The sequence below is a fragment of the Apostichopus japonicus genome, chromosome 1 (genome assembly GCF_037975245.1).
Source record: "Apostichopus japonicus isolate 1M-3 chromosome 1, ASM3797524v1, whole genome shotgun sequence".
Classification (NCBI taxonomy): Eukaryota; Metazoa; Echinodermata; class Holothuroidea; order Aspidochirotida; family Stichopodidae; genus Apostichopus; species Apostichopus japonicus.
The window spans coordinates 14303223-14330667 of NC_092561.1; the positions used below are offsets into that span (position 1 = coordinate 14303223).

The 27445-nt window shown below is 36.7% G+C and overlaps 1 protein-coding gene across 1 annotated transcript; it reads left to right on the plus strand.

Moving 5' to 3' along the window:
* Positions 1-96: 96 nt before the first annotated feature.
* On the plus strand, positions 97-25212 carry LOC139968535 (isoleucine--tRNA ligase, mitochondrial-like). Its single transcript, XM_071972624.1, has 21 exons — positions 97-560; positions 2947-3069; positions 4061-4220; positions 5015-5087; positions 5380-5455; positions 5689-5738; positions 7623-7732; positions 8324-8530; positions 9094-9263; positions 9516-9606; positions 9762-9913; positions 10722-10882; positions 11224-11326; positions 13014-13110; positions 14007-14109; positions 14608-14710; positions 15729-16093; positions 18973-19121; positions 19796-19986; positions 22958-23102; positions 23910-25212. The coding sequence occupies exons 1-21, from the start codon at positions 285-287 to the stop codon at positions 24056-24058; spliced, it is 3054 nt and encodes a 1017-aa protein (XP_071828725.1). The 5' UTR covers positions 97-284; the 3' UTR covers positions 24059-25212.
* Positions 25213-27445: the final 2233 nt, after the last annotated feature.

A 27445-nucleotide genomic window follows, 5' to 3' on the forward strand; every position in this document is an offset into this window, starting at 1 on the left:
GAGGAAACTTATTTATTTTATATTTAATATAATTTTAAATTATATTGGTATGCAGAAATATATTTTTAATGCATTAATTAATTGTTTAAATATCTGAAATTCGACAGAGGCCAGGAGGAAAGAAAATGGCGGCGTACATAGAGTGAACCGTTGTGACATTACCCTTAAAATTACTTTAAGCAATATACTTTTCTAGACAGTGCCATAACTTTTTACCAGTTTTAGAAGCTTAAAACTTCTTTTCCCGTCACGGGATACTGCTTTAATAGCTACAACGTTTTAAAATGTTGTTTTTGTCAAAGCAGGACGTTCGTGGGTTCATGATACCTCTGCGCTGTTTGTGCACATTAACAACAGGAGTCCACACACCTGCCGAATTACAGGCGCATTCACCGTTAGACCTACACAGGAATAGGCGTAACTTTAGATATCAAAGAAGCAATCCAAATATCCTACAGAAGTGCAAGTATTCGAGCAAAAAGTACAGCAAATCCCTGAAGTTACCATACACATCGTTTGAGCTATGGGGAGCAGGAAAACGAGAGACAGAGATCCAAAGGGTAATGCTGTAGGCCTTATGCCTATAGGCCAAGGCCTAAGTTTTCACATTAACAGCCTAATCCTACCCTAATTTAATTTGTAGAGTTGTGTAGGCTATCTGTGCCATACGGTTGTACTTGTAGAGAAATGAGGCAAGTTGGGAGGACTGTAGTGTCGGTCCCAGGTGCAACTCAATTACAAACAGATTTCTCAGTAAAACCAATTGCATGATTGAGAACCAAAATGTATTCCGCTCATAAATGAAACTTTTGTAAAATAACTCACCGTCAACACTATGATCACATAACATTCAAATTAGGAGCATTTGTATATAAATAAAAAGTACCAATTGACCAAATATGTGATTGTGCTACATCACAAGGACAAGCAAGAGATGTACACAGTTTGAAGATTTTTGTCCCACTGACTGTATTTTGTTTGTCATCACTGCAATGCAAGTGCAGATTTAATGTTACAATATTACTCAACAGATAATGGCATGCCTAGCATACATTACAAATACTTTACATAAAAGGTAAATAGAATTCCTAACAGTACATGGACAAGGGACACAATGATTGGTATTGCCCTCCCTTTCTGGTTAAATATGTCTAATTCTTTTGCAGCTCAAGATTGTTTACAAACATCTAAGCCATAGAAGAACTCTCTCCACATTTTGTTTTCCTTGATCACACTTAGGCTAAGGGCCAACCCTAACTCTTATTGTAGAAGCCCACACTTTCATATCGTTGGTGAAGGTGGGAAAGTTCCAGGGATTGGATGGACCGGTAACTTGACAAATGAGTTCTCAAAGATAAGGTGACCAGATGTCTCAAATTTTAAGGGAAAGTCCCTGAACTTCACTTGCCTTCCCTGCATTAAAAGGGTCCCTGGAAATATCTGAGTAATTTTCTTTGATATCCTGCAAATATCCTTGAATTTGTAAAAAAACTGAAAAATGTCAATGTTACCAGTAGGCTGTTTGAATGTAAACTGATTTTTTACAAATTTATGTAAAAGCAGCCCCAGATCATTCAATAATTTCATAGCCTGCAATTAACCTGAAAACATCTTTCCATACCTTGTGATAAATGATGATACTTCCAGAACTTGCAACCTTCAATTTTTTTTTTCTTGCATTGAATTTTTACCTTGGATAAAACACTGGTTTCTAGATGAGGTATTTTAAACCGGAAATTTGAAGATTATCCTTGAAACATAAAACCACTGAAAGGCACTTAAAATTAAATCCTTCTTTGAATTGTACAGTGTAGGTAACTGACCCTTGATGTCAACCCACGGTGGTCTACATCAGTATAAAAAATATGTCCCCAGATTTTGTGGAGAAAAAAAATATGGTCACCTTACTCAGATAAGAACCCTCAGAACTAAACCAGGAGGAGTTTCTCTTTTAATTGCGTATTGGTACCCAGCCATACAACCACGGTCTGACATATTTATTCTTCAAAGTTACCTGATACTTCTGGACATCAGTAGGATTATAAAGGATGTATTAAAAACTGCTAGGTCTCCCCTAGGCCTGATTCCACCAAACAGAACACTTCACAATATTCTGGAAACCTGCGATTCACCTGTGCTTGTTTACCATTCTTGACTTTCAGCCTTCTTTAAGTAGTTGCTCATAAAGAATAGCATGGTGACACAATTTACTCATACAGTACATTCAACAATGATTATTTTTTCTTTTATGTTAAAAGCATAATATAACTGTAAAGGTAAAGTTGATATTTCTTTGAGAATTCTAATATTTAATAGTTTTAGTGGACTGCCTTCTAGTGTCAAGATTTATGTATGTGATATATAATGTTACATTAAAATGAGTCATGATGAGTTATTATTGGTAAATCATAGTTAAAAGGGTGTGAAGACTCCCGCAAAAAGAAACGTCTAATGCCCGTAATCTGACCTAGTTTCGAATGAGGTGTAACAAAAGTGTTAGACACCACCATCGATCCCAGAAAATACACACACAGCTTGCTACCGTCTGTAAGTAGACACTAGTGTACAGTCAGTACATACAGCTGCTGTCAATACCCACAACACAGTGTACAAACCATACAGCAATGGACATCTCAGGTCCAGCTAAAGATAATAAGGTATCACATTTCATTACTGTCTGCATTTTGTATCGACACGAACAAAATGTCACTTGCAAGCAACAGAAAGTTAACTTTTTCAAATGGCCGCACACACGGTTTGGGGCGAGTCTTCAATGCCTTTAAGAGTTCCTGATTTTGTTACTTAGTGGTGGTACTTCCCTGTGTTTGAATTGCCAGAGGACAAATATTTTTCATTACAATATATAGCAATGATCCTGGCTGAAAACAATTATTTCCTCTGGAATTTGTTCTCATTCTCATTTATTCATTCTTACCTTTATTATAGGTGTGTGAATTTGATAAGCTCTACCTGTGGCAGCAGCATGACTCACGAACAAAGGAATTTTGTCTTCATGATGGACCACCGTATGCCAATGGAGATCCTCATGTAGGACATGCTGTGAACAAGGTAGAGATAATCAAAAGCATTCTTTAATCAACCCCCCCCCCTAACCATCTTCCCACCCCACCTCATTATAACCAAAGCTATTTTCTTTATCTTAAATGTGATCGAACTACATACTATGCACAAACACTAGTGAAGCAAAATGTTTGTTGTGTTTCCAATTATTAGGTGAAATTTGATTCACATTTAAAACAGAAGCCCTGCCCTTTTTTTTGTGTCTCGTCACAGTGCAACCAAGGAGTGAAATCAGTCAGTTTTTCCATTATTTGTGCATCCATGCTTTTATGCTGAAAATTTAGCTACTTTAGTGTTAATGCTATAGTAGCGATACTGTACCTTACTATAAAAAAATAATAAAAACTCATATTTCAGTGATGATGGTTGCAAACGGCGCCTATCATATTCATCTGTATTAATGTCACTGAAAGTTAAACCAAAGTTAGAGATATATGTTAATAGACTTTAGCAAAGATCGTACCACAGTACCCTCTATCTAAAGAACAAGGAGAAAAACATAAGGTACACTCCTTCTAATACCCACCCCTCCCCTTACCCTAAACTAAACAGCAGTCAAGTTTGAATGTTATGTAGTGTTTAGACTTGTCTAAGCCTTCTGTCTTGCATGTGAAGATAAAATCAAACACTGCTTCAGTGGTTGAGCTGTACGGGGTGTTGTTCTTTGAAAGCATCTCCTTCTTGTTGTGATAACTTTTTGGTTTCCTCCCCCACCCCCACCCACTTTTGAAAATTACATCCAGAATATTTAAGTTGAGTATCATTCATTGTTAGTCCTTACCCAATGATAGCATCTTTACAGAAACTTTGCAGAAATCTTTACGTAAACTTGTGTCAAAATATACCCATATGGTAGGAATGTCCACTCACTCAGTTTGGACTAAAGATAAAAATTGTCTTGCTAGCTTACTGATAATTAGCGAATTGCAGTATATGCCTGTATGACAGACTTGTTTCTCTGTTTAACCTTCATTCTTAGATATTAAAAGATATTATAAACCGTTACAAGCTACTACAGGGATATAAGGTGCATTACATTCCTGGCTGGGACTGCCATGGGTTACCAATAGAGCTAAAGGCCATCTCAGGAAAGCCAGAAGACTTCCAGTCGATGTCACCTCAAGAAATACGAAAGAAAGGTTGTTGTTTAACTCTTCAGATTTGTTTGTTGATCTCCTGCATGAAGCAAAAATAAAAAATAAATCAAATAAATCAAATAAATCAAATAAATCAAATAAAAAAAATAAATAAATAAAAAATAATAATTGAAATGATATTGTAATGCAAAAGAGAATAATCTTGTGATAGGTAAAATTTGCCTGAATTAAGATTTTTATTTATCTTTTTTTTAATGTTTTTAGTTTGGAAAAATGTAAAAAGTTTTAGCATGTTTGTATACTTGTTTGGAAGTTGCTTCCTGCTTACGTACCTCTTTTTCTCCTTACTGCTTTTGTAATGATCATGTGTCAATTCTCACAAGTTTAAAGAATAAAGATTATAATAAATATTCATGAATACCCTCGGTATTAATGAAGATTACTTGTTCACTTATAAGACCTGTGTTAGACGATTGGTTATTCATACCTTGTGTTGTAGAGAAGCCCCCTCCCTTACCCCTCCCTTCCCTTCTGCTGCCTGAAGGCTAATGAAAGTACAGTCGTGTACAGTATGTGAGGTACAGTACCATCATTACTGTAACATGTCAGGGTGCTGTCTGTTTGTACAATGTGTGATTTCATAGTACCATAGTGAATTCAATTTTGTTATTGTTTAGAAACTAGAAAGAGTGGACATTGTTACTGAAAGTGGTGGTTCTACTAGTGAATATAAAAAACTTCAAAAAAATCGATAACAAATTAAATAAGAATATAACGAGATGTCATTACTTGCTCTCCTTACGTCTTTCTTCGTTTTTATTTCTTTTTCTCCATAGCAAGGAAATTTGCAGAGGGTGCCATTAAAAAGCAGAGGGCAGCATTTAGAAGATGGGGTGTCATGGCAGATTGGTAGGTTGCTTTAATGAACAAATTTGTCGCAGGCAAAATATTTTGAGAGAGAAAGTTCTTTGGCCCTCTTTGAGGCAAAAATATTGTACCACTTCCTCCACTCAGGACATATAATTGCTTTCCAACAAATTCTGTCTTCTTTTTCCCCTCCATACCCTTCCCCTACCCCCTTCCCTTCCCCTTTCATGCCAATCAATCCCCATCTCATATATCTACTTCATCAGTGGTTGTAAAAAGTAGAGTCGTAATAAGTATAAATAATTACCTTTTCTCCAATTTGTTCCCTCCACAGGCAAAACTGTTACTATACTTTTGACAAACATTTTGAGGCGTCACAGATAGAACTATTCTACAAGATGTTTAAACAGGTGAGTAGATTATAATTGGTGACCTCTATGAGGACTGTGATAGCAGTTAAACATAATATCAGCATAAATTTGGAAAATGTTATCAAATTGTTAGTTTTCCGTTACATATATGCAATGTCAAATCTATTTCTATCCCTGAACTTCTTATTTCATCAATATTTTGTTTACATTTTAATGAATGCCTCTAAAATATGTCTAATTTTATGAGAAAATTGTTTGCTCTCTATTTGCAGGGTTTTATTTATCGGGATTGGAAGCCAGTAAATTGGTCGCCTTCCTCTAGGTAGGTGCTCTGTTTTTGTCAATTAAATATGAAAATTGAAATGATGTCTGCCCTAACGGCACGGTTTACTGTGTTGAATTCCAACCTATGAACACAAAACATATTTTCACCCCACAAATTGCTTTAAATATTTTATGTAATAAACATAAAATTTTCAATTTTTTTATTGAAGTGTAGAATCCTGTGAGATTGTTCGATACTTAACAGGAAAGGATATTTTTTTAGCTGTTTGCATCTTTATTACTTGATTATGATAATTATTTTTGTTATGCAAATGAATCATGTGTATTTACATAATATTATCTGGTTTATCTTTATGGTATCTCAGCATAGAATTAACAGTTGTATGTAATAACAAGAGCTTGTGTAAAATAGAAACCTGTTTATGTTATTAGTGTATCTGTATTACTGTACATTTGAATAGTTGGAAGTTAATTTATGCGTAAGACAGCATTTGATCAATCTGTGGCTGCATGTTTACTTGATTAGCATAATTATGTAAAGGAATTAAATGTCCAACCACAGAAACAAATTGTACTCGCTAATTTAGCATTTGTGAACAGATGTGTGAGATTTTCTCTGAATTTTGAATTGTATTGCTATAATTTATTGGCAATGCTGAGTATAGACAACAACTATAGAGTATTGTTATTAAATCTCAATTTGAATATTACAGTTTCCTGAAAGTCTGTATCTATTGTCATGTCATTACATTATATCACATAGAATAGCAAATCAAATCAGAAAACATATTTATATTGCCAATATCAATCACAGTTGTTCAAAGGCATATAGTACATTGTATTGCATGCACCCTTACACATCACATTGAATACCTCATTACATCACATTCACGTCCTTGTCACATTTTCAATACGTCATCACATCACATTTTAATATTGTGATTTTTATCACATCACATTCAATATGTCATCACATTCCATAATTCACCACATTCAATATCTCATCACATCACATTTTAATATTTTGTACTTTAACACATCACATTCAATACCTCATCTCATTCCATACCTCATTGCATCACAATCAATACCTCATCACATTCCACACCTCATTGCATCACAATCAATACCTCATCACATTCCATACCTCATTACATCACAATCAATACCTCATCACATTCCATACAGTACCTCATTACATCACAATCAATACCTCATCACATTCCATACCTCATCATGTCACCTTTCATACCTCACCACATCACATTCAATACCTCATTACAGTACATCACAATTACTCATAACATAGCCTGTCACACGGAAGATCGTTATCTAATAAGACTACATGACGTGATACATTAACTGATATTACATTAATATCACATCAAATCAAGTTTTGTATGACATAGAGCCCTTTTTTTATGATATATCACATCACATTACCAGGTATGTATATTTTAGATCCTCCTGCAAGCAGGAACTCGCGAAGAAGCCTCATTGGCTTATCAAAGCTGCAAGCTGACTGAAGTCAGTCTCTTACATTCATATTTAACGTCCATGATTATGAATTGTTAATTGTCAACAACTCTGTAACTGGACGACATACATTAATCTGGGGAGTGACTCGAACCAGGGACCTTATGATTGAAAGGCACCGGCGTTAACCACTGAGCTAACACTCCACTATCACATCATGGTATCACATCATGGGTATCACATCATGGCCCACGCACCCTATGCAACTGCACCTCATCTAACCACATCACATGAATTTGGAAGCAATTTAAGCAAGGGAGACGTCTGCCCATTTTATGCCTTGTGTATTATTAGTTCAAAGCACAGTGGAACATGAGGGAGGGAGTGAGGGCAGCCTACAGTTCTGATTTACTCACATAATAACTTCTGCTTCTTCTTTCATCAGGACTGCCCTAGCTGAGGCTGAGCTAGAGTATAACCCACTTCACATATCACCGTCTATTTATGTCAAATTCCCTCTTCATCTGAGGTCTTCTTCCTTGCAATCTCACTCAGGTGAGTAAACGTTTAAAAGCACCGTCAGATATTACCAATTTCAATTTTTCAATTTCTTAATTCCAGTATAAATTACAAAATTTATAAATAGGACACATAATAATGATACATAAAAGATGTAAAATGTACAATCATGAAAGCATGAACAAATACGAAATAAGATGGAGGATTAGAAGTTTGAAAGATTAAATGGATTATAGCAGAGATTCTAAGTACCCATTTTGAATATAAATTGCTGCTCTGTAGATAAATGAGTTCTTAAAAAGCATAATTCTAAAAGTTGGCAAGATAGTAGGATGACGTAGAGTGTACTTGTTGGTTCTATTGCACAGAGAGATCAACTTGGAGTGAAGTGGGTGATCTTTAGAACTATGTATATTCTTAGTCTTATTCTTAGTTAGTCATAGGTAAATATTAGTTCGTCATGTACTGCACTTGCCATACAAGCAAGAAAATAGTATTTGAAGTGGCTTGATAATATTATCTTGAAATAAATCATAATACAGTAGGTTCCATTTCTGATTTTGAAGAATTCTGAATAATATGAAATCGCTGACCTCCCTTACCTTTCTCGACATGCTTAATCCACAGACAAATACAAGAGCATATCATGCCTTATATGGACAACCACACCATGGACTATTCCAGCCAATCAGGCGATCTGTTATATGCCTAGTAAGAGGTATGCTCTAGTAGAATGTATAGAGACCAAGGATTGGATGATACTAGCAGCTGAGAGAATAGAAGAAACAGCGAAAATGATCGGCATGGAACTCAGAATTGAGGAAATATTTGATGGTGAGCACTCGTAAATTATTAATGACCATTTGCTGCATGTTTCTGAATAGTGCACAGAATCCCCCCCACCCCCACCCCTCCCCACCCTCCATCTCTCCCTCACACCTTGTCTGTGCACCTAACTGGCTGCAGTAGGGCTTGTAAAATGGTACACATATGGTTATCCTTCCTTATATATCCATCCAGTGATATGTGTTATGGGATCGTTTTGGACAGGTGGTAAGTTCTCCTCCTTTGGCTCTTCGATTCCAACAGCGAAACAACTTCACGCTTCAGCTGACCGTAGTCTGTATATGAGTATACCTCTTACCTGTCTCAGCAGACCTTTTCCACTCTGACGACTCAAATTGCGTCTAGAGTCATTTTGTTTACTGTTTAGCATTCAGGATTACAATCTTCTGTCTATCACCCACAGTTGCGGTTAATTGTTAATCTGTAGAATTCCAAGTCGTTCAGTCCCATCCGACCTTCGTTAGGGCTCATTAACTCTCCATTCTATCAGCAGCCTCCTGATTAATATCCTCTTTTAATCTGGATGTTTATCATCTTTTCTTTTTGGGTAGGGAGTGATTTAGAGGGGTGTCAATGTAGTCACCCGACCCAGGAGGGTAAACATGTGCCTCTCCTTCCGGCCAACCATGTGAAGATGAGTCTCGGTACGGGATTGGTCCACACTGCTCCGGCCCACGGAACAGAAGATTTCAATGTAGGCTTACAGTATAAACTACCGATGGTGAGTCTAACAAGAGTTTTGCTATTTCCTGGAAGTGTAAACAAGTTATGCATGTGACACTGTTGGTCTGTATAATAGATAGAAAATTTAAGGTAATAATAAATCAGTAAGCTTCAAGGCAAATTAGATTGAAAATGAGATCAGAAATAGGATTGAAAAACAAGCATGAGTAGTGATGATTGCCAAAGTAATGGAGTGTGAAAAACAGCTGTTTAAAGTCTCGTTTTTTGGCAATTTGCATTTGCATTGCAGCAATGTCTAGTGGATGGACAGGGTTATTACACAGAAGAGGCTGGTCCAGCATTATTGGGAAAAAATGTTCTGAAAGATGCCAACGAAACTGGTAAGATGAAAGTAAAATTATTCGCAGTCGTGAAAGTTAAAGTATTTACGTATTAACACTTTTTTCCCACCAGAATGTAAACAGGGACATGTTTTTCAAGATTCGTTACGGAAGGATTTTCACACACTCACTTTTTGATCCTGTTTTTGGTATAGTTATAGGAATGTTGCAGTCCCAGAATGCCTTGCTGCACAAGGCAGATTACGAACACAGTTATCCCTACGACTGGAGGACCAAGGAGCCCATCATAATACGAAGCAGCCAGCAGTGGTTTGTGGATACTAATAGAATCAAGGAAAAGGCCGAGGTTTGTATTGATTAGTAATCAAAGATGCAGCTTGGTTGTTGGAAAAGGAAGCTTAGTACCTTCTAGAAAGACCTCACTTAGGTGTAGGTCGATGAAAATATATTTTGCTTCCTTGAGAACAACGATATTCTTGTTCTGTTTTTTTCTCTCACATGGTCTCTTGTCTTCATTCCCAACCTTCTCTCCTCAACAATAATGAAGGCAGTTTTTTTGACCAAAAATTATCAGCATCAAACACAATAGCATATGATTTTGAGTTGTTTTAAGATGATATAAAATGTAGAAACAAAAGTTCATCTGGGCCTATCAAAAGCTAAATCAAACTGCTCGTGTCTTTTAATTTTATCGTACTGCTACATGCTTTTTCCAACAAAATTCTGTACTTCAAGTTCCACTTCTGAAGGCCAAGCACATTTTGGTAATTTTTTTCCGGTTCTGTATTTCACCATTACAAAACTAATTGAAGTTGTAGTGACTTGGAAAATCCAGAACAGTGAAAAAACTTCCAGCCTCCACCGGGATTCGAACCCGGGCCTCCCCCTTTTATATGCGGACACCCTAACCCACTAGGCTGTGGACGCTGATTGTACGACCAGAGGTTTGAAACCGGTAAGGAAGGTCGTAATTACACTGTAGGGCACCTGCCACCTGTATCGAACAATACTAGTTCTGTTTTGGTGACATATTTTATATTATAATATTTTATGTTTTATATATATATATATATATATATATATATATATATATATATATACACTGTTCAGTATGAGTCTAAAGGAAAACAATTTGGTTTCATTTTATCCTTCAGAAATGTTTAGAGGATGTCAATATGACTCCTGGAAGTGCAATAACCAACATGAGTAACTGTCTGGGCAATAGATCATTCTGGTGTATCTCTCGTCAAAGGGTATGGGGAGTACCAATACCGGTGTTCTACCACAAAGACACTGGACAGCCACTCATTAACAGGTGAGTAGGTGCAATAATATAATCAACATAATTATACAAATACTTTTATAGCCCCATGCAGAAAAGAATATTTCAAAGCACTTTACTCGAGAATAGAGAAAAGTTCTTAAAAAGAAGGGGAAAGAAAAAAAAAATAAAAGCATGGGTGTAGTTGAGGGAGGGAGAGGCATAAAGGAAATCAGAAAAGGGGATCGGGTTTCAAGGGGTAACAAATTTATTCTTTACAACAGAACACTCTGTGGCAAACTTATTAAGAAAGAAGTAGTCTGGTACAAAATTTGTATTTTTTCCCATACTTTTCCATTATATCAGACAATTTTTATGATCTTTACTCTTCACAGGCACACAATTAACCACATCGTCGACTTGGTAAAGCAACAAGGAACAGATTGCTGGTGGGAACTTTCACATCAGGAACTGCTTCCGAAAAAGATTCTAGAACTTGTAAGCTTTCAGTCCAAGTTTGGTTATCATAGAACCTGTTGAAAGAAAAAAAAAAGGAAAACTGTGCAATGAAATTGTCCTGTCTGTTTTCTTGATATCATTTTAATATATCGTTGAAGTTTGTGTTGAGTAAAGAAACATTTTCTGTAAGTGTGAAAGATTTGATCTCATCTTCTCATTATTTGCATTGTCCATGAATTCCATCGAGACCGTCATTCTTTTATCCTTTGTACATCTGACTATTAGAAATGATTTCTTGTCCTCCCAGTTTTCAGAGTAGGAAAACCTTGCGAAAATTTCCCCAAATGTTTGCTAGTACTGACGATTTCCTGCCTAATGCTCACAAAGTTCACATGGACAAGCAATCCTGATACAAAAGGATACTGAACAATGAAAAGAACAGTTTAATACTCTTATATTCTCCTACCTTTTTTATGTCAACATCTCTTGGCACATTTTGCAATCTTTTTCTCTAGTTATTATTATAATTTTGTATTTTTGTACGGTGAATTCCTTCTAGGAACCTACCTTTGCGGATCGTTTGCAAGGTTTTCCAACCCTGTCTAAGTTTTGTCTCCATGGTGAAGATTTAGATATACCCACCATTAAACATACTGTTTGACTTCACCAGTGATATCAACAAGCTTTTTACCTGACGTGGGAGTAAAGAAAGAATTTTAAGTTTTTTGTTAAATCAACAGCTGATATAGTCTTAACAATAGATGTAAATTAATTTTAAAATAAATTAAAACTGTTAGCAAACTGCATATCCACTAGAGAGCCTGTGTAAGTGAATGTGTAAAAGTATGTTGGCCTGACGTTTCGATCCTAGCAGGATCTTCTTCAAAGGCTAAATGACAAGTAACAGTAACAGAAGGGACAAAAACATGCACAGAATACAGACAGGTTAATGAGCATGGTGAACACAAAGAGATATATGTAATGGGATTAGTTGACAAGGGATGGAGAGAAGAAAGAAAGAAACCAACAGGGGAAGAGGAGGGGTAGGAGATAAACAATAGAGTGACAAAGAGAGGATTAAGAGTTAAAGCTTTGAGAAGAGGAGTGATGAGGGGAGGGGGAAACAAGGGGTGAAGAGGGGGGGGACTAACTTGTTTGTTATTTGTTAAATCGACAGCTTGAATAGTCTCTGTAAAATATTTTAGCTAAATTGTGTCGCATTATATCAAAATGAGCCTGAACTTTCAATCTTAGCAGGATTTTTAGAGGTAGAACATTCTCTTACCTCACAAAACAGTAAAGGAAGCTTTTTTGTATTTAAACTAAGACAGAAAGCATTGTGTTTAATGTCATATTTAATTATGTGTAATGTATTAATTAGCTAATTAGTGTTTTCTTTATAGACAATGAATAAGAGCACAGATATTTCTGGGCTAGAACAGGATATGAACCAGTGACCTCTAGGTCAAAAGCTCCTTGAATTTCTTCTTCCTGATAGTAATGTAGAGAGCGTAGAGAACTGAAAACTTCAGATTAATTGATCAGCTTAGCATTTCTATCTTGAGTGGAATGATAAAATACAGAGTAATTTCTCTGTGTTTATTGTTAGACACCTTGCTGGCCAATACCTTACTGCAATAAATATCCAAATTCAAACAAGGACAGTGTTATTTATGTGTATATCTATTTGTATTATTATTGTTCTCTTTTTTCGTTTGTTTCCCAGAGTAACATCAATTCAGAGCCTGATGAATATTCAGCAGGTTCAGATATTCTAGATATCTGGTTTGACAGTGGATCGACTTGGTCGCATGTTTTGAAAGGTCAGTTCATAATACAGCATTCTGTTAAAACCTCAATCCTGCCCTCTTGGGTTCGATTGGCAATTCTTAGTAGTCAAGATAAGATTGCATTCGATCACATGACAACTCCTTGCAAGCTTGAAGGGTCTGCACCTCTAGGAAAGGACTTTTGAAAACTTGAAATAATGTTTAGCTCTTTAAATTTGGGGCAATATTTGCAATACACTTAGCAAGGGTTAACTTCCAAAACCATATGTTGAGACAGGACTATAATGTTAAGATGTGGTTTTCACTAGCAGTCTTGAAAGTCTCCTGCTTGAGTGTCCTATTGTTAAAAACTGTATTAGTGTCCTATTGTTAAAACTGCTAAAGTGTCCTATTGTTAAAACTGCTTAAGTGTCCTATTGTTAAAACTGCTTAAGTGTCCTATTGTTAAAACTGCTTAAAGTGTCCTATTGTTATAACTGCTTAAGTGTCCTATTGTTAAAACTGCTCTAGTGTCCTATTGTTAAAACTGCTTAAGTGTCCTATTGTTAAAACTGCTTAAGTGTCCTATTGTTAAAACTGCTCTAGTGTCCTACTGTTAAAACTGCTCGAGTGTCCTATTGTTAAAACTGCTTAAGGGTCCTATTGTTAAAACTGCTTTAGTGTCCTATTGTTCATACTGCTTGAGTGTCCTATTGTTAAAACTGCTTATGTTTCCTATTGTTAAAACTGCTTCAGTGTCCTATTGTTAATCCATTGTCAGTTCCTTTGCAATAATCACATAAACAATTTTAAAGATATTGGTCAAATTTGTTGCAGCAGCTCCTACAGAAGACTAAATTTTCAAAAAGCAATTTCCAAAAAGTGATATTAATTTTTGGATTGTTCTGATCTTCTCCTAGTTACCATTACATGTTTTTTCTATTTCACAGGTCAACAGGCTGACATGTATTTGGAAGGGGAGGACCAGTATGGTGCGTGGTTCCAGACCAGTTTACTGACCAGTGTAGCAGTCCAAAACAGAGCACCTTACAAGTAAGCAGGTTATTTGATCATTTTGCTCACCAAACTTGATTTGATCTGATTTAAAGAGATTTTGATTTTGTATGTATAAGTAGTCTAAACAGACGATTAAATTTTTAACGTACATCTGTTATTAAAAAAGAGAAAACTGCAAAACGTATGGTCGTAATTATGTTTCAATCACCTGGTCAGTTTGTTAAATATGCTCTTTCAAGATTTTTGATGAGACAAGCAAGTATTTGCTTTTTATTGAATGAAAACTGGGGTGTGATCCCAGACTAACTGTTGCCCCCAGCAACGAAATGGCTGTATAGGAATCGCCACCATCTAATGGCTGGACAGCTGAGTTGGTAGAGTGCTGTATTAAACCCTGCCATCTCAGGTTTGAATCCCATCTAGCCAAAATTTCTCTTTGCTCCTTTTCAAGGTTGTGTATAATTTCTCAGTTTTCCTTTGTTCATTTACTACATACTATTAATATTTGATCTCATTTGTGTTTGTGCTCTCCAGGTCCTTATTAGTTCATGGGTTCACACTGGATGGCAATGGTCGCAAGATGTCCAAGTCACTCGGTAATGTGGTTGACCCTGACGTGATAATCAATGGGGGCAAGGTTAGTAACTTAAGAATCACCTATATCATGAAATGGTCTTGTACTGTTTCTACTCACACTTCATTTCTTGTACAAAGTTGCAAGTTAAAGAAGCCTGGGCAAAGCATACAGGACATGTGTGATGAACTAAACCTTGCCCTGCAATTAGTTTGAACATTGCAGATATTAACATATTTGTGGAATAAAATCTCTGGTAAGTGTAGGTAGCAGTTTAAATGCTAAAAGAAACAGAATAAAACATGAAACAAGAGTAATAAAAATATAATTAAGATAAAAGAAAATTAAAAATCTTTGATCTTCTATAAGCCATCTGGCAACAGTTTATAATTTGTATAATTTGAAAAGTATATTTATAATGAAATCAAGTGTTGTTCTGTAAATTTTATTATTGGTTAGAACATAGGCCAACTTGTTAGTGGTATTTCAACTTCTTCCCTTATACAAGTTGGCAAAACACGAGGTGATTTTATATTAGCCATTGACCCTCTGTTTACTTAGAATTCTGCCTTTTGGTATGTATTGGCTAATTGTTATTGTGAAACTTTTACTTGTTTCAACAGCGCTAATTTCTAACAGACTTTTGCTGTTTTCAAAACATGTAACCCATCAGTCAGTGGAACTAGAATATAATAACTAGAAATATCCCAGACATGACCAGCTTGTTTACTTACAGAATTCCTTGATCCACAGTGTGCAAATTGCATAATAAAGTATTAATTAGCTTCCAAGTTAAATTAATAAAAGTTTAATACCTGAATTTTTTTTTTTTTTTTTGTGGATTTTGTGGCTGTTAATGTCTGTGAATTGTTATGTCTACTTGGCCCCCTGGACAGGAACTGAAGTTAATTCACAAAGTTGCTATAGCGATAGATCAGTATAACCGATAAGCAAACTGTACAATATTTTTACTTTTAACAAGATCATGTTACAGTGTGCTTCAGCCCTCAGTGGAAACGGCTAAAAACTCTTGTCACGTTTTGGTCTTACCATTTTATCCATGTACCATCTCTCCACACAGGACAAGAAGAAAGAACCAGCGTTTGGAGCCGACGTTCTCCGATGGAAAGTGGCTGATTCCGATTGGACGACGAGAGTCCTCATCACTCCTGATTATTTTGCTTCGGCCAATCAGAACATCATCAAAATAAGGAACACCGTCCGTTATTTTCTGGGGAATTTACACGACTTTGATCCGAGTAAGAATTCCGTCCCCGTGGAGGATGTCACCCTTCTCGATCAATACATGCTTCATCTTATCTATGAATATGCAAATGAGGTCACTGGAGCTTACGAGAGATACGACTTTGCCGACGTGACGAAACTCGTCATTAACTTTGTTAGCAATAAAATTTCAACTCTTTACCTCGATACTGTGAAGGACAGGTAAGAAAACAACTTTACATTTTTCATTTTGAAATATGAGTTTTGGACAAATTTTTGGCATATAGTCTCCAGTGTTTAATTATGTATCATATCCTGAAGTGAAAAAAGGAAAAAAAAGGTTCTTAAACAGTAATTTAGTAATTTCTATCTTTGGACCGATGATCTTGAAGTCTTGCTTCTAACGATCTTGAAGTCTTGCTTCTAACGATCTTGAAGTCTTGCTTCTAGCAATCTTGAAGTCTTGCTTCTAACAATCTTGCTTCTAACAATCTTGAAGTCTTGCTTCTAATGATCTGGAAGTCCTGCTTCTAACAATCTTAAAGTCTTGCTTCTAACAATCTTGAAGTCTTTCTTCCAACGATCTTGAAGTCTTGCTTCTAACAATCTTGAAGTCTTGCTTCTAACGATCTTGAAGTCTTGCTTCTAACAATCTTGCTTCTAACGATCTTGAAGTCTTGCTTCTAACGATCTTGAAATCTTGCTTCTAACGATCTTGAAGTCTTGCTTCTAACGATCTTGAAGTCTTGCTTCTAACGATCTTGAAGTCTTGCTTCTAACGATCTTGAAGTCTTGCTTCTAACGATCTTGAAGTCTTGCTTCTAACAATCTTGAAGTCCTGCTTCAAACAATCTTAAAGTCTTGCTTCTAACAATCTTGAAGTCTTGCTTCTAACGATCTTGAAGTCCTGCTTCTAACAATCTTAAAGTCTTGCTTCTAACAATCTTGAAGTCTTGCTTCTAACTATCTTGAAGTCTTGCTTCTAACGATCTTGAAGTCTTGCTTCTAACGATCTTGAAGTCTTGCTTCTAACTATCTTGAAGTCTTGCTTCTAACGATCTTGAAGTCTTGCTTCTAACGATCTTGAAGTCTTGCTTCTAACGATCTTGAAGTCTTGCTTCTAACCATCTTGAAGTCTTGCTTCTAATGATCTTGAAGTCTTGCTTCTAACAATCTTGCTTCTAACAATCTTGAAGTCTTGCTTCTAATGATCTGGAAGTCCTGCTTCTAACAATCTTAAAGTCTTGCTTCTAACAATCTTAAAGTCTTGCTTCTAACAATCCTGAAGTCTTTCTTCTGACGATCTTGAAGTCTTGCTTCTAACAATCTTAAAGTCTTGCTTCTAACAATCTTGAAGTCTTGCTTCTAACCATCTTGAAGTCTTGCTTCCAACGATCTTGAAGTCTTGCTTCTAACGATCTTGAAGTCTTGCTTCTAACCATCTTGAAGTCTTGCTTCTAACAATCTTGCTTCTAACAATCTTGAAGTCTTGCTTCTAATGATCTGGAAGTCCTGCTTCTAACAATCTTAAAGTCTTGCTTCTAACAATCTTAAATTCTTGCTTCTAACAATCCTGAAGTCTTTCTTCTGACGATCTTGAAGTCTTGCTTCTAACAATCTTAAAGTCTTGCTTCTAACAATCTTGAAGTCTTGCTTCTAACCATCTTGAAGTCTTGCTTCCAACGATCTTGAAGTCTTGCTTCTAACGATCTTGAAGTCTTGCTTCTAACCATCTTGAAGTCTTGCTTCTAACAATCTTGCTTCTTACAATCTTGAAGTCTTGCTTCTAATGATCTGGAAGTCCTGCTTCTAACAATCTTAAAGTCTTGCTTCTAACAATCTTAAAGTCTTGCTTCTAACAATCTTGAAGTCTTGCTTCTAATGATCTGGAAGTCCTGCTTCTAACAATCTTAAAGTCTTGCTTCTAACAATCTTGAAGTCTTTCTTCTGACGATCTTGAAGTCTTGCTTCTAACAATCTTAAAGTCTTGCTTCTAACAATCTTGAAGTCTTGCTTCTAACTATCTTGAAGTCTTGCTTCTAACCATCTTGAAGTCTTGCTTCTAACGATCTTGAAGTCTTGCTTCTAACAATCTTGCTTCTAACAATCTTGAAGTCTTGCTTCTAACAATCTTGAAGTTTTTCTTCTGACGATCTTGAAGTCTTGCTTCTAACAATCTTAAAGTCTTGCTTCTAACAATCTTGAAGTCTTTCTTCTGACGATCTTGAAGTCTTGCTTCTAACAATCTTAAAGTCTTGCTTCTAACAATCTTGAAGTCTTGCTTCTAATGATCTGGAAGTCTTGCTTCTAACGATCTTGAAGTCTTGCTTCTAACAATCTTGCTTCTAACGATCTTGAAGTCTTGCTTCTAACAATCTTGAAGTCTTGCTTCTAACAATCTTGCTTCTAACAATCTTGAAGTCTTGCTTCTAATGATCTGGAAGTCCTGCTTCTAACAATCTTAAAGTCTTGCTTCTAACAATCTTAAAGTCTTGCTTCTAACAATCTTGAAGTCTTGCTTCTAATGATCTGGAAGTCCTGCTTCTAACAATCTTAAAGTCTTGCTTCTAACAATCTTAAAGTCTTGCTTCTAACAATCTTGAAGTCTTTCTTCTGACGATCTTGAAGTCTTGCTTCTAACAATCTTAAAGTCTTGCTTCTAACAATCTTGAAGTCTTGCTTCTAACTATCTTGAAGTCTTGCTTCTAACCATCTTGAAGTCTTGCTTCTAACAATCTTGAAGTCTTGCTTCTAATGATCTGGAAGTCCTGCTTCTAACAATCTTAAAGTCTTGCTTCTAACAATCTTAAAGTCTTGCTTCTAACAATCTTGAAGTCTTGCTTCTAACAATCTTGAAGTCTTGCTTCTAACAATCTTAAAGTCTTGCTTCTAACAATCTTGAAGTCTTGCTTCTAACAATCTTGAAGTCTTGCTTCTAACAATCTTAAAGTCTTGCTTCTAACGATCTTGAAGTCTTGCTTCTGACGATCTTGAAGTCTTGCTTCTAACGATCTTGAAGTCTTTCTTCTGACGATCTTGAAGTCTTGCTTCTAACGATCTTGAAGTCTTGCGTCTAACGATCTTGCTCCTCTCTCTTTCAGGTTGTACTGCGAGGCAGCTGATTCCAGATTACGCAGGTCTTGCCAGACTGTGCTCTATCATATGTTCCAGGTCATATCCAGGTCACTCGCCCCAATACTCCCCCACCTTGCCGAGGAAGCTCATCTACATTTTACTAAATCTGACAAAGGTTAGATATCACTATAAACCAGCAGTGTTCACCACCACTTGGGTCCTAGGCAGCCCGGCACGCCCCCTCTCTCTCCCTACATCCCCTACTCCTCATCCCCCAACGTCACATATTTTGTCCAGTGCAATAAAGCAAATGTGATATCACTAATACGTTTATTGATGAATGATGATTGATACTAGGTCTATCAGAAAGAGTCTTCTACATATTTGAAAGCCAGCTGTTTATAATGAGTGTAACAGTGTATATGTGTTGACTGTTACCATGGTGTATAGTGTATACTGTGTGTATAGTGTATACTGTATGTATACTGTGTGTATACATTACTGTGTGTATATAGTGTATATGTGTTGACTGTTACCATGGTATTCGGATATATGGGCTGTCATTGCTTATAGCTAGAGTGCATTACATTCAAATGAAGAGAAGGTCTTGTCCTCACCCACCCACATTACCCCCTCCCCCCCACCTTCATTCATGGGTGCAAAGTGCTTGATAGGTGAAACTGTTCTTGTAAAATTATCTTTTTAATGTGATCAGCAATCCTCATATCTTAGCTTGTTTTAGTACCGCCAGTCAATACTGATATACACAATTATTTGATGTTGTTTTGTTAAAGCCCAAGCAGCTTTTTAGTAATAAACTAATGTATCACATTTTTCTCTTATGGACAGATGCCATCAGTGTATTCAAAACAGGATGGTGCACCTGTCATCCCTCATGGCACCACTCTGACCTCGCCGTGACCTTTGAGGTTCTCTTGGCCGTGAGACAAGCCTTTCACGGCGCAGTGACATCTTCTAGCTCTCGGGATCATGACGTGGTCATCCAGACCAAGAGTGAAGCTTTGCTGTCCCTCCTCGAGGTGAGTTTAAGAGTGAATCTTATTCTTCTTCATCTGCATTCTTATCCCGATGTTCACCTGCATTGGTTGCCATCGCCGGATAAATTACAAGCTCATTCTTCACATTTTTCGCATTCTTCATGATAAATCTCCGAGTTATATGACTGATTTGGTGAAACACTACACTCCAGCTAGGGCATTACGGTCCCAAAGTCATCTTTCTCTAGTCATGTCTCGTACTAACAAAGTCACATATGGAGATTGTTCTTTCAGTGCAGCAGGTCCTAAACTCTGGAATTCTCTTCCTCATCACTTGAGAAATGTCATATCTATTGACACTTTTAAAAAGCATTTGAAAACTTATCTTTTAAGGCTTGAGTATGGGCATTAATCTTATTTGTTGTTTTATTCACATTACTTTTATTCACATTACATTTTTTTATATATATTTATATTTTTATGTTCTTTATTGTGGTTTATATCCCTGTCTTATATCCTTTTTTACTTTCATTGCTGTTGTTATTACTTTTAGGTTTTCTTAAGTTTGGTAATTTTGTATTCCAGGTATTGGTTCTTTTGTACAGTGCTCTTGAGCATGTTTTATTTCATGATAACAGCACTTTAATATATGGTATTTATTATAATATATATATCGTTGATATCACACAGCACAGAATGTCAAATATCAATCAACCTTACTGTGTTAGGAGATTAATGTGTCGCTGATTCACAGCGTAAAACGGACCACTCCCAAACTGAAAAAAAATAAAATGGATCATTCAACATTGGAAAGTTCAGGTTCGACATGATTTTTTGTCTGATAAAAAAAACATCATATTCTTAGCAGCCTGGTAAAACTCTTGCATTCAATGGCCACAAACGATATCTGAGATACAAACATCATTTGAATCTTTGACAGAACTTTGATGGTTAGTTTGATTGCATCATAGGTGACACAGACCCAACTGTCGTCTGCAACTACAAACCTTTTCCCGAGATTTAAACAACATTTGAGTCTTGACAGAACTTTGATTGTTAGTTTGATTGCATCATAGGTGACACAGACCCAACTGTCGTCTGCAACTACAAACCTTTTCCCGAGATATAAACAACATTTGAGTCTTTAACAGAACTTTGATTGTTAGTTTGATTGCATCATAGGTGACACAGACCCAACTGTCGTCTGCAACTACAAAACTTTTCCCCGAGATATAAACAACATTTGAGTCTTGACAGAACTTTGATTGTTAGTTTGATTGCATCATAGGTGACACAGACCCAACTGTCGTCTGCAACTACAAACCTTTTCCCGAGATATAAACAACATTTGAGTCTTGACAGAACTTTGATTGTTAGTTTGATTGCATCATAGGTGACACAGACCCAACTGTCGTCTGCAACTACAAACCTTTTCCCGAGATATGAACAACATTTGAGTCTTTAACAGAACTTTGATTGTTAGTTTGATTGCATCATAGGTGACACAGACCCAACTGTCGTCTGCAACTACAAACCTTTTCCCGAGATATGAACAACATTTGAGTCTTGACAGAACTTTGATTGTTAGTTTGATTGCATCATAGGTGACACAGACCCAACTGTCGTCTGCAACTACAAACCTTTTCCCGAGATATGAACAACATTTGAGTCTTTAACAGAACTTTGATTGTTAGTTTGATTGCATCATAGGTGACACAGACCCAACTGTCGTCTGCAACTACAAACCTTTTCCCGAGATATAAACAACATTTGAATCTTTAACAGAACTTTGATGGTTAGTTTAATTGCATCATAGGTGACACAGACCCAACTGTCGTCTGCAACTACAAACCTTTTCCCGAGATATAAACAACATTTGAATCTTTGACAGAACTTTGATGGTTAGTTTAATTGCATCATAGGTGACACAGACCAAACTGTTGTCTGCAGCTTCTGTGGTAGAGAGCTTTGCAATAAGCAACTTATCGACACAGATAAGAAAATTATTGCTCCATGCAGGAGATATCATATTCCAAAAGTCATGTCTAGGAGGTGTCATATTGTAACTCTGAGATGTCATAGTGCCAGGTGGATCTCAAACTTTGTACTTTCCTATTCTAGTGTTATTTTGTCCCTCCACTGTTTATCTCCTACCCCTCCTCTTCCCCTGTTGGTTTCATTCTTTCTTCTCTCCATCCCTTGTCTACTAATCCCCTTACATCCATCTCTTTGTGTTCACCATGCTCATTAACCTGTCTGTATTCTGTGCGTGTTTTTGTCCCTTCTGTTACTGTTAATTGTCATTTAGCCTTTGAAGAAGATCCTGCTAGGATCGAAACGTCAGGCCAACTTACTTTTACACATTCTCCTACACAGGCTCTCTAGTGGATATTGTTTGCTAACAGTTTTATTTAATTTTGTTATTTTAAAAAGGTAGAATATTAACAGTGTTGACAATCAAACCAATGTCACCATTAGATTTTGTTGAGAGCCTCAGTATATTGGATTAATAATGTCCATTACAGAACCCTCCTTTAAAATAGTTTACTCAGTTTCAGCTTTCTGGACAAAGACACTCCCTAGGATTGCATTCGATAAATAAGGAGGTGGTTTTCTAATGGGAATAGAATATACAGTACCATGTTACAGTACTGTTGGTTTTGAAAAAAAACCAACCAATTTTGAATTAAATGAGAATGTTATGTGACACTCATGAAGAGGCTGTTCACATCCTGATGTGTTCAAGCATTAAGGTAAAACCGTACATTAAGAGTTTGTGCTGCTTAATAATTTTGTTTTCTCATCTTTTCAACGATTATATCTTAAACATGTCATTTAAATTGATTGTTGTATCATTAGTTGCAAGTTACTTGTTGGTCAAATACAACACTTTTTAATTTGCTATGACATCATCATTGGACCTTTTTTGACATTTCATGAACATTGTATTTATTTCTATTTCTTTTCTTTTAATTTTTTTTACTTTCTGTTGTTTTTTGATTGGTTGTTGTAGAGAGTCCAGTCGGAGGACAACTCATGCATCTCACAGCTGTCTGAAATTATGATGGCCTCCTTTGTGTCCATTACGAATGATTATGCAAAACTTGATTCGGAGGGAAGCGTTCAGGTAGAAGCTAAGGTCCTTGTAGCAAATGCAGGTGAGCAATTGATATAAAGTTTGCAAAGTATTGTTTACAATAAAAGTCAAATGTTGCAAATTATGTTATCAATTTTTAAGACAAAGTAAAATTGACAAAATTATTAAAATGGCTCTGCCACAGCACTGTCCCTATAGGGGGGGATCGGGGGGGTCTAGGCTATCATAAATTATGATGAGATACCATCCCTCCCTCCAACACCCCACCGGCTCTGAAGATGAGCAACGAATAAGCCATCAACATTTCATATTTGGTTCCTTGCTGGAAGCAAAGGATCCTATGCAGTCAGTTTGCGTTGAGTCTGTGACACTCCACAACGGAGTGATGGATATTTGTCATACTTGTTATGTACATGTATTATAGTGAGAAGGTGTGCCCAATTGTATTTGCCCTGACCTTATGAACATTAATGAGGTTATGGGGTCAATTGTGAAAAACAATACTGCAATAAATCGGATTGTAGCCAAACTTGGTATATAGTTGTTGGTTAATAGCTGGTACAAGTAGGCCCATCTGGGCCAACAATAAAATCCAGGCTCATTTTTATGTTATTTCCACCTCAAATGCATTTTGGGACACATTTGTGTGGCCCAATATTTTTTGGACTATTTTGGGGCGGTGCCCAAAATTTTAAAATTTCAACAACTCCACAACCTTAAATCAGATTGTATATAATTTTAATTTTAAATTTTAATATTTATCTTCAATACAGAGAATTACTAGGAAAATGTCCAATTATGATCAAATGCTGAAAACTGGTAAACTTGATGCAATTCTATATTTTATATGATCCTCTCTGTTTCGTAGATAATAACAAAGTAGTGCCTTCTGACTATACGCTAGTTATCCAGGAGGCTTCACACCACAGATGCGAACGGTGTCGTAAGTATACCGCACCCATACCAGGACAACCGTGCAATCGTTGTATCAAAGTACTCTCTGAAGGATGGGAGTAGACCCTCAACATCTTACCGTTTGTCGTTCTATCGGGAAGGACCTCGTTTGGTGTCCACGATGATTATAAAACTGAAATAAGAAAATATCCGCTACGGTTCAAGAGGATGGGTCTGTAGGTCTATGAGCTGCTGATGGGAAAACAGGTACAGTCGGCCAGGCCTGACTGAAGGGTGGCACAAATCAATTTGGCTGTCGTTACGTGGAAAAATGCGAGTAGTTGGCCAAATGTGCATGTAACTTGACTATTAATAATGACAGGTTAATATTTTGCAAATTTTTTATTAAAGTCAGTTTCTTTTGGGGAACTCCAACATATAGCATTCCTGACTAGCACTGACAAACTATAGCTGCATTGATTGCCTTCTGTATATCAGCATTGTCTACTACAATCTATCTCATTGCTCTCAATGATATCATGAAGGGCAAAACTGACAAGAGAAGCAGGACATGTCTCTTCTACGTACATCAACAAAATAATATAAAGGAGGGAGTTGATCAACAGAACCAAGTCAACAAAATAATATAAATGAGAATGTTCACTGATCATCAAATTCTATATAATTTATAATATTTACTCATGAATGTGACTTGCATATACTAAGTACTACTCAACATGTATAGATCTGTTTGTATGATTTGTTTTTACCCAAGGAAATCATTCATCTGGTATTCATATATTTGCATAGCTTCTGTTGATGCTATGCAAATTTGGCCAAATTGCCAGAGAAATGCAAAGATGTATAATAGCAGTTTATATTAACCCAGAGAATGGTAGGCCTAGTATTGAGGAGGAGAAGTCTAAAATACCAAAACTTTTACCCAAAATGTAAACACTAGATTACTCCCTGTAAACAGAAAAAAAAATAATAATAATTTGGTAGATCTAGGTAGAAAAGGTCAACTTGTATTATTATTATTTAATTATATTGTTGTTTTGAGGAGATACATGTATTAACACACATTCTGTGATATTTACATTTTGGAATGGGTTCTTGGAAAGGAAAACGGACTAACTACTTGTCTATTCACTTGGTTTTATACTACTAACAAGTAAAATACTACAGGTTTTTGCCTCAGCTTTTCTATTACAATAAATTGCAAATCAAATGTTTTATGAGATAAAACAATAAACTGGGTCCTTGTACCAACATTACTGCATATTTCTGGTTCTCTTTTCTCTAAGAAAAGTCAAGGCATGAAGACAGTCTGAACAAATTTAAAAAGAGCAAAGCATCTCTTTAGCTATAAGGAGATTTGAACGAGTTACCTCAGAACTACACATCATGTGCTCTACTGCCTGACCTATCCAGCCATTAGTAAATAGGGAACACTTTGTAAATATTTCCTTGGTTAACCAGGGGTTGCACCCTAGTTTTAATTGCAACAGATTTGGAATTTCTAATCTGGGCGGAGGCTGAATTCAGCTGGAGTGCCAGCCGGATTTCCCACAGTTTCTTTAGGGTAGAGAGAGGTGGGGGGGGGGGGGGGGGGAGGGTGCTTGGTGGTGGTGTAAAGGAAAATCTACATTCCCAGATAAGAAATATAAATATAATGAGGACATCCCCAGCCCATGAATCGAGATGGTGAAATTGTTGCTGCATCTAAATCCATCATTTCATGAAAAAATCTTTTTGCTTTTTACTCACTTTGTATGACAATTTAGAGTTTCTTCCCAAAAGTACATTGCAATAGGAAAGTAAGGTGGAATACATTTACAAATCTATATTAATTGGGATAATTTTTTGGGTATGTTATCACATTTTACTTGCAAAAGTCTAAACTAGTACAGGTGCGTATCCAGGGGGGGTGTTGGGGGCGCGCGCCCCCCGGGTAAGGAAAAGAGGAGAGAAAAAAAGAAGAAAAAAGGGAAAGGAGGGGAAAAAAAGAAAAGGAGGAGAGGAAGGAAGGGAAAAGAAAAAAGAGAGAAAAAGGAGAAAAGTAGGGAGTAGAAGATAGCCAAGACCTCGGGAAGAGAAAGAGGAACAGTCATAGTTGATGCGCTGATCCCTATTATACACACAGGGTAGCCAGTGACAGATCAACGATTACGGAGTGGGTATGCGCCTCACCCTACCCCATACACCGACAACTCCATTTTTGACGTTTCCATTTTTCCTCTCTCACTAATGTATCTATATAAATACTATAAATGTTCTATCATAACCCGTGTGTGTGTGTATGGACGCCTTAAACAATTGTACAATTGTGCTATATGGAACCAACTGTGGCTGGTCTTGAACTCGAACGAGTCGTCGGCGAACATGACGCATTTCGGGAAAGGGGCGACCGCCCCCCCCCACCCCGAGCAAATTTTCTTCATGACATCGCTAGTAATTTCAAAATAGACAATGCTTAGATGCAACTTACAAGGCCTGGGAAGTGTCATTTCCAGCGATCTGGGAGGCATTTTCGGCCAAAATTTTTCTTGTACGCTTCGCGCCAACTTATGGTGGCGCTTCGCTTAGATAGTTTGCCTACAGGCTTCGCCCCTCCCTTGGCAATTACTCGCTACACGCCTGTTCGAATTTGTAAAGCAAAGAGCCATAGGCGTACGAGGCGGGGGGGGGCAGGGGGGCAGACTGCCCCCCCCCCAAATTTCCAGAGGACAAGAAATTCGGGCAAAAGTCCTGAAAAATTCGGGCAGCCTAAGAGGAGAAAAAAAATATATATATATATTTTTTTTTCTCCTCTTAGGCTGCCCGAATTTTTCAGGACTTTTGCCCGAATTTCTTGTCCTCTGGAAATATATATATATTATATATATATATATATATATATATATATATATATATATATATATATATATATATAAATATATATATATATATATATATATATATATGCAGTAGCTTGCCCGAATCTTTTTCAAATTTTTGCCCGACAATTCTATGATTTTCTTTATTTAGCATCATGATGCCCGAATATTTCCGTGTAACACCACCGTAAGCCCATTTTATCTGGGCTCCCACGCTTTTGCACGATCAATTTTTTTCTAACTAGTCAATTGTTTACCTGGACAAAGGGTGGCGGAACCGGGGGGCACAGGGGGCACGTGCCTGAGGTGCCTCAAGTTAGCAAGAGGCCAGGGAACCGGAATGAACACTCGGGAAGGGCCGTTTCCGGCCATCTGAGGGGTTTGTTAAACCAAAAATTTTCTAGTACGCTCCGCGCCAACTGATGGTGGCGCTCCGCTCAGATAGTCGTGCATACAACGTTACAAATCCTGGCTAAGCCCGTGACTTTTAATGAATTTCTGTGGGGCAAACTCAAAGCTATTTTGAATGGAAAAAATTTGTTAAGATATTAACAAGAAAAAAAACTTTAATTCGGAAGATTCCTACATTAGCAACTAGCATGATTTCACCTCATTTTGTCTCAAAAGAAAA

Coding starts and splice junctions, on each gene's coding strand:
- LOC139968535 (XM_071972624.1), top strand. CDS start 285: ATGTTGTTTTTGTCAAAGCAGGACGTTCGTGGGTTCATGATACCTCTG. Junction 9,264..9,515: donor TACAGTATAAACTACCGATG/GTGAGTCTAACA, acceptor TTTGCATTGCAG/CAATGTCTAGTGGATGGACA. Junction 14,711..15,728: donor TGATAATCAATGGGGGCAAG/GTTAGTAACTTA, acceptor CTCTCCACACAG/GACAAGAAGAAAGAACCAGC.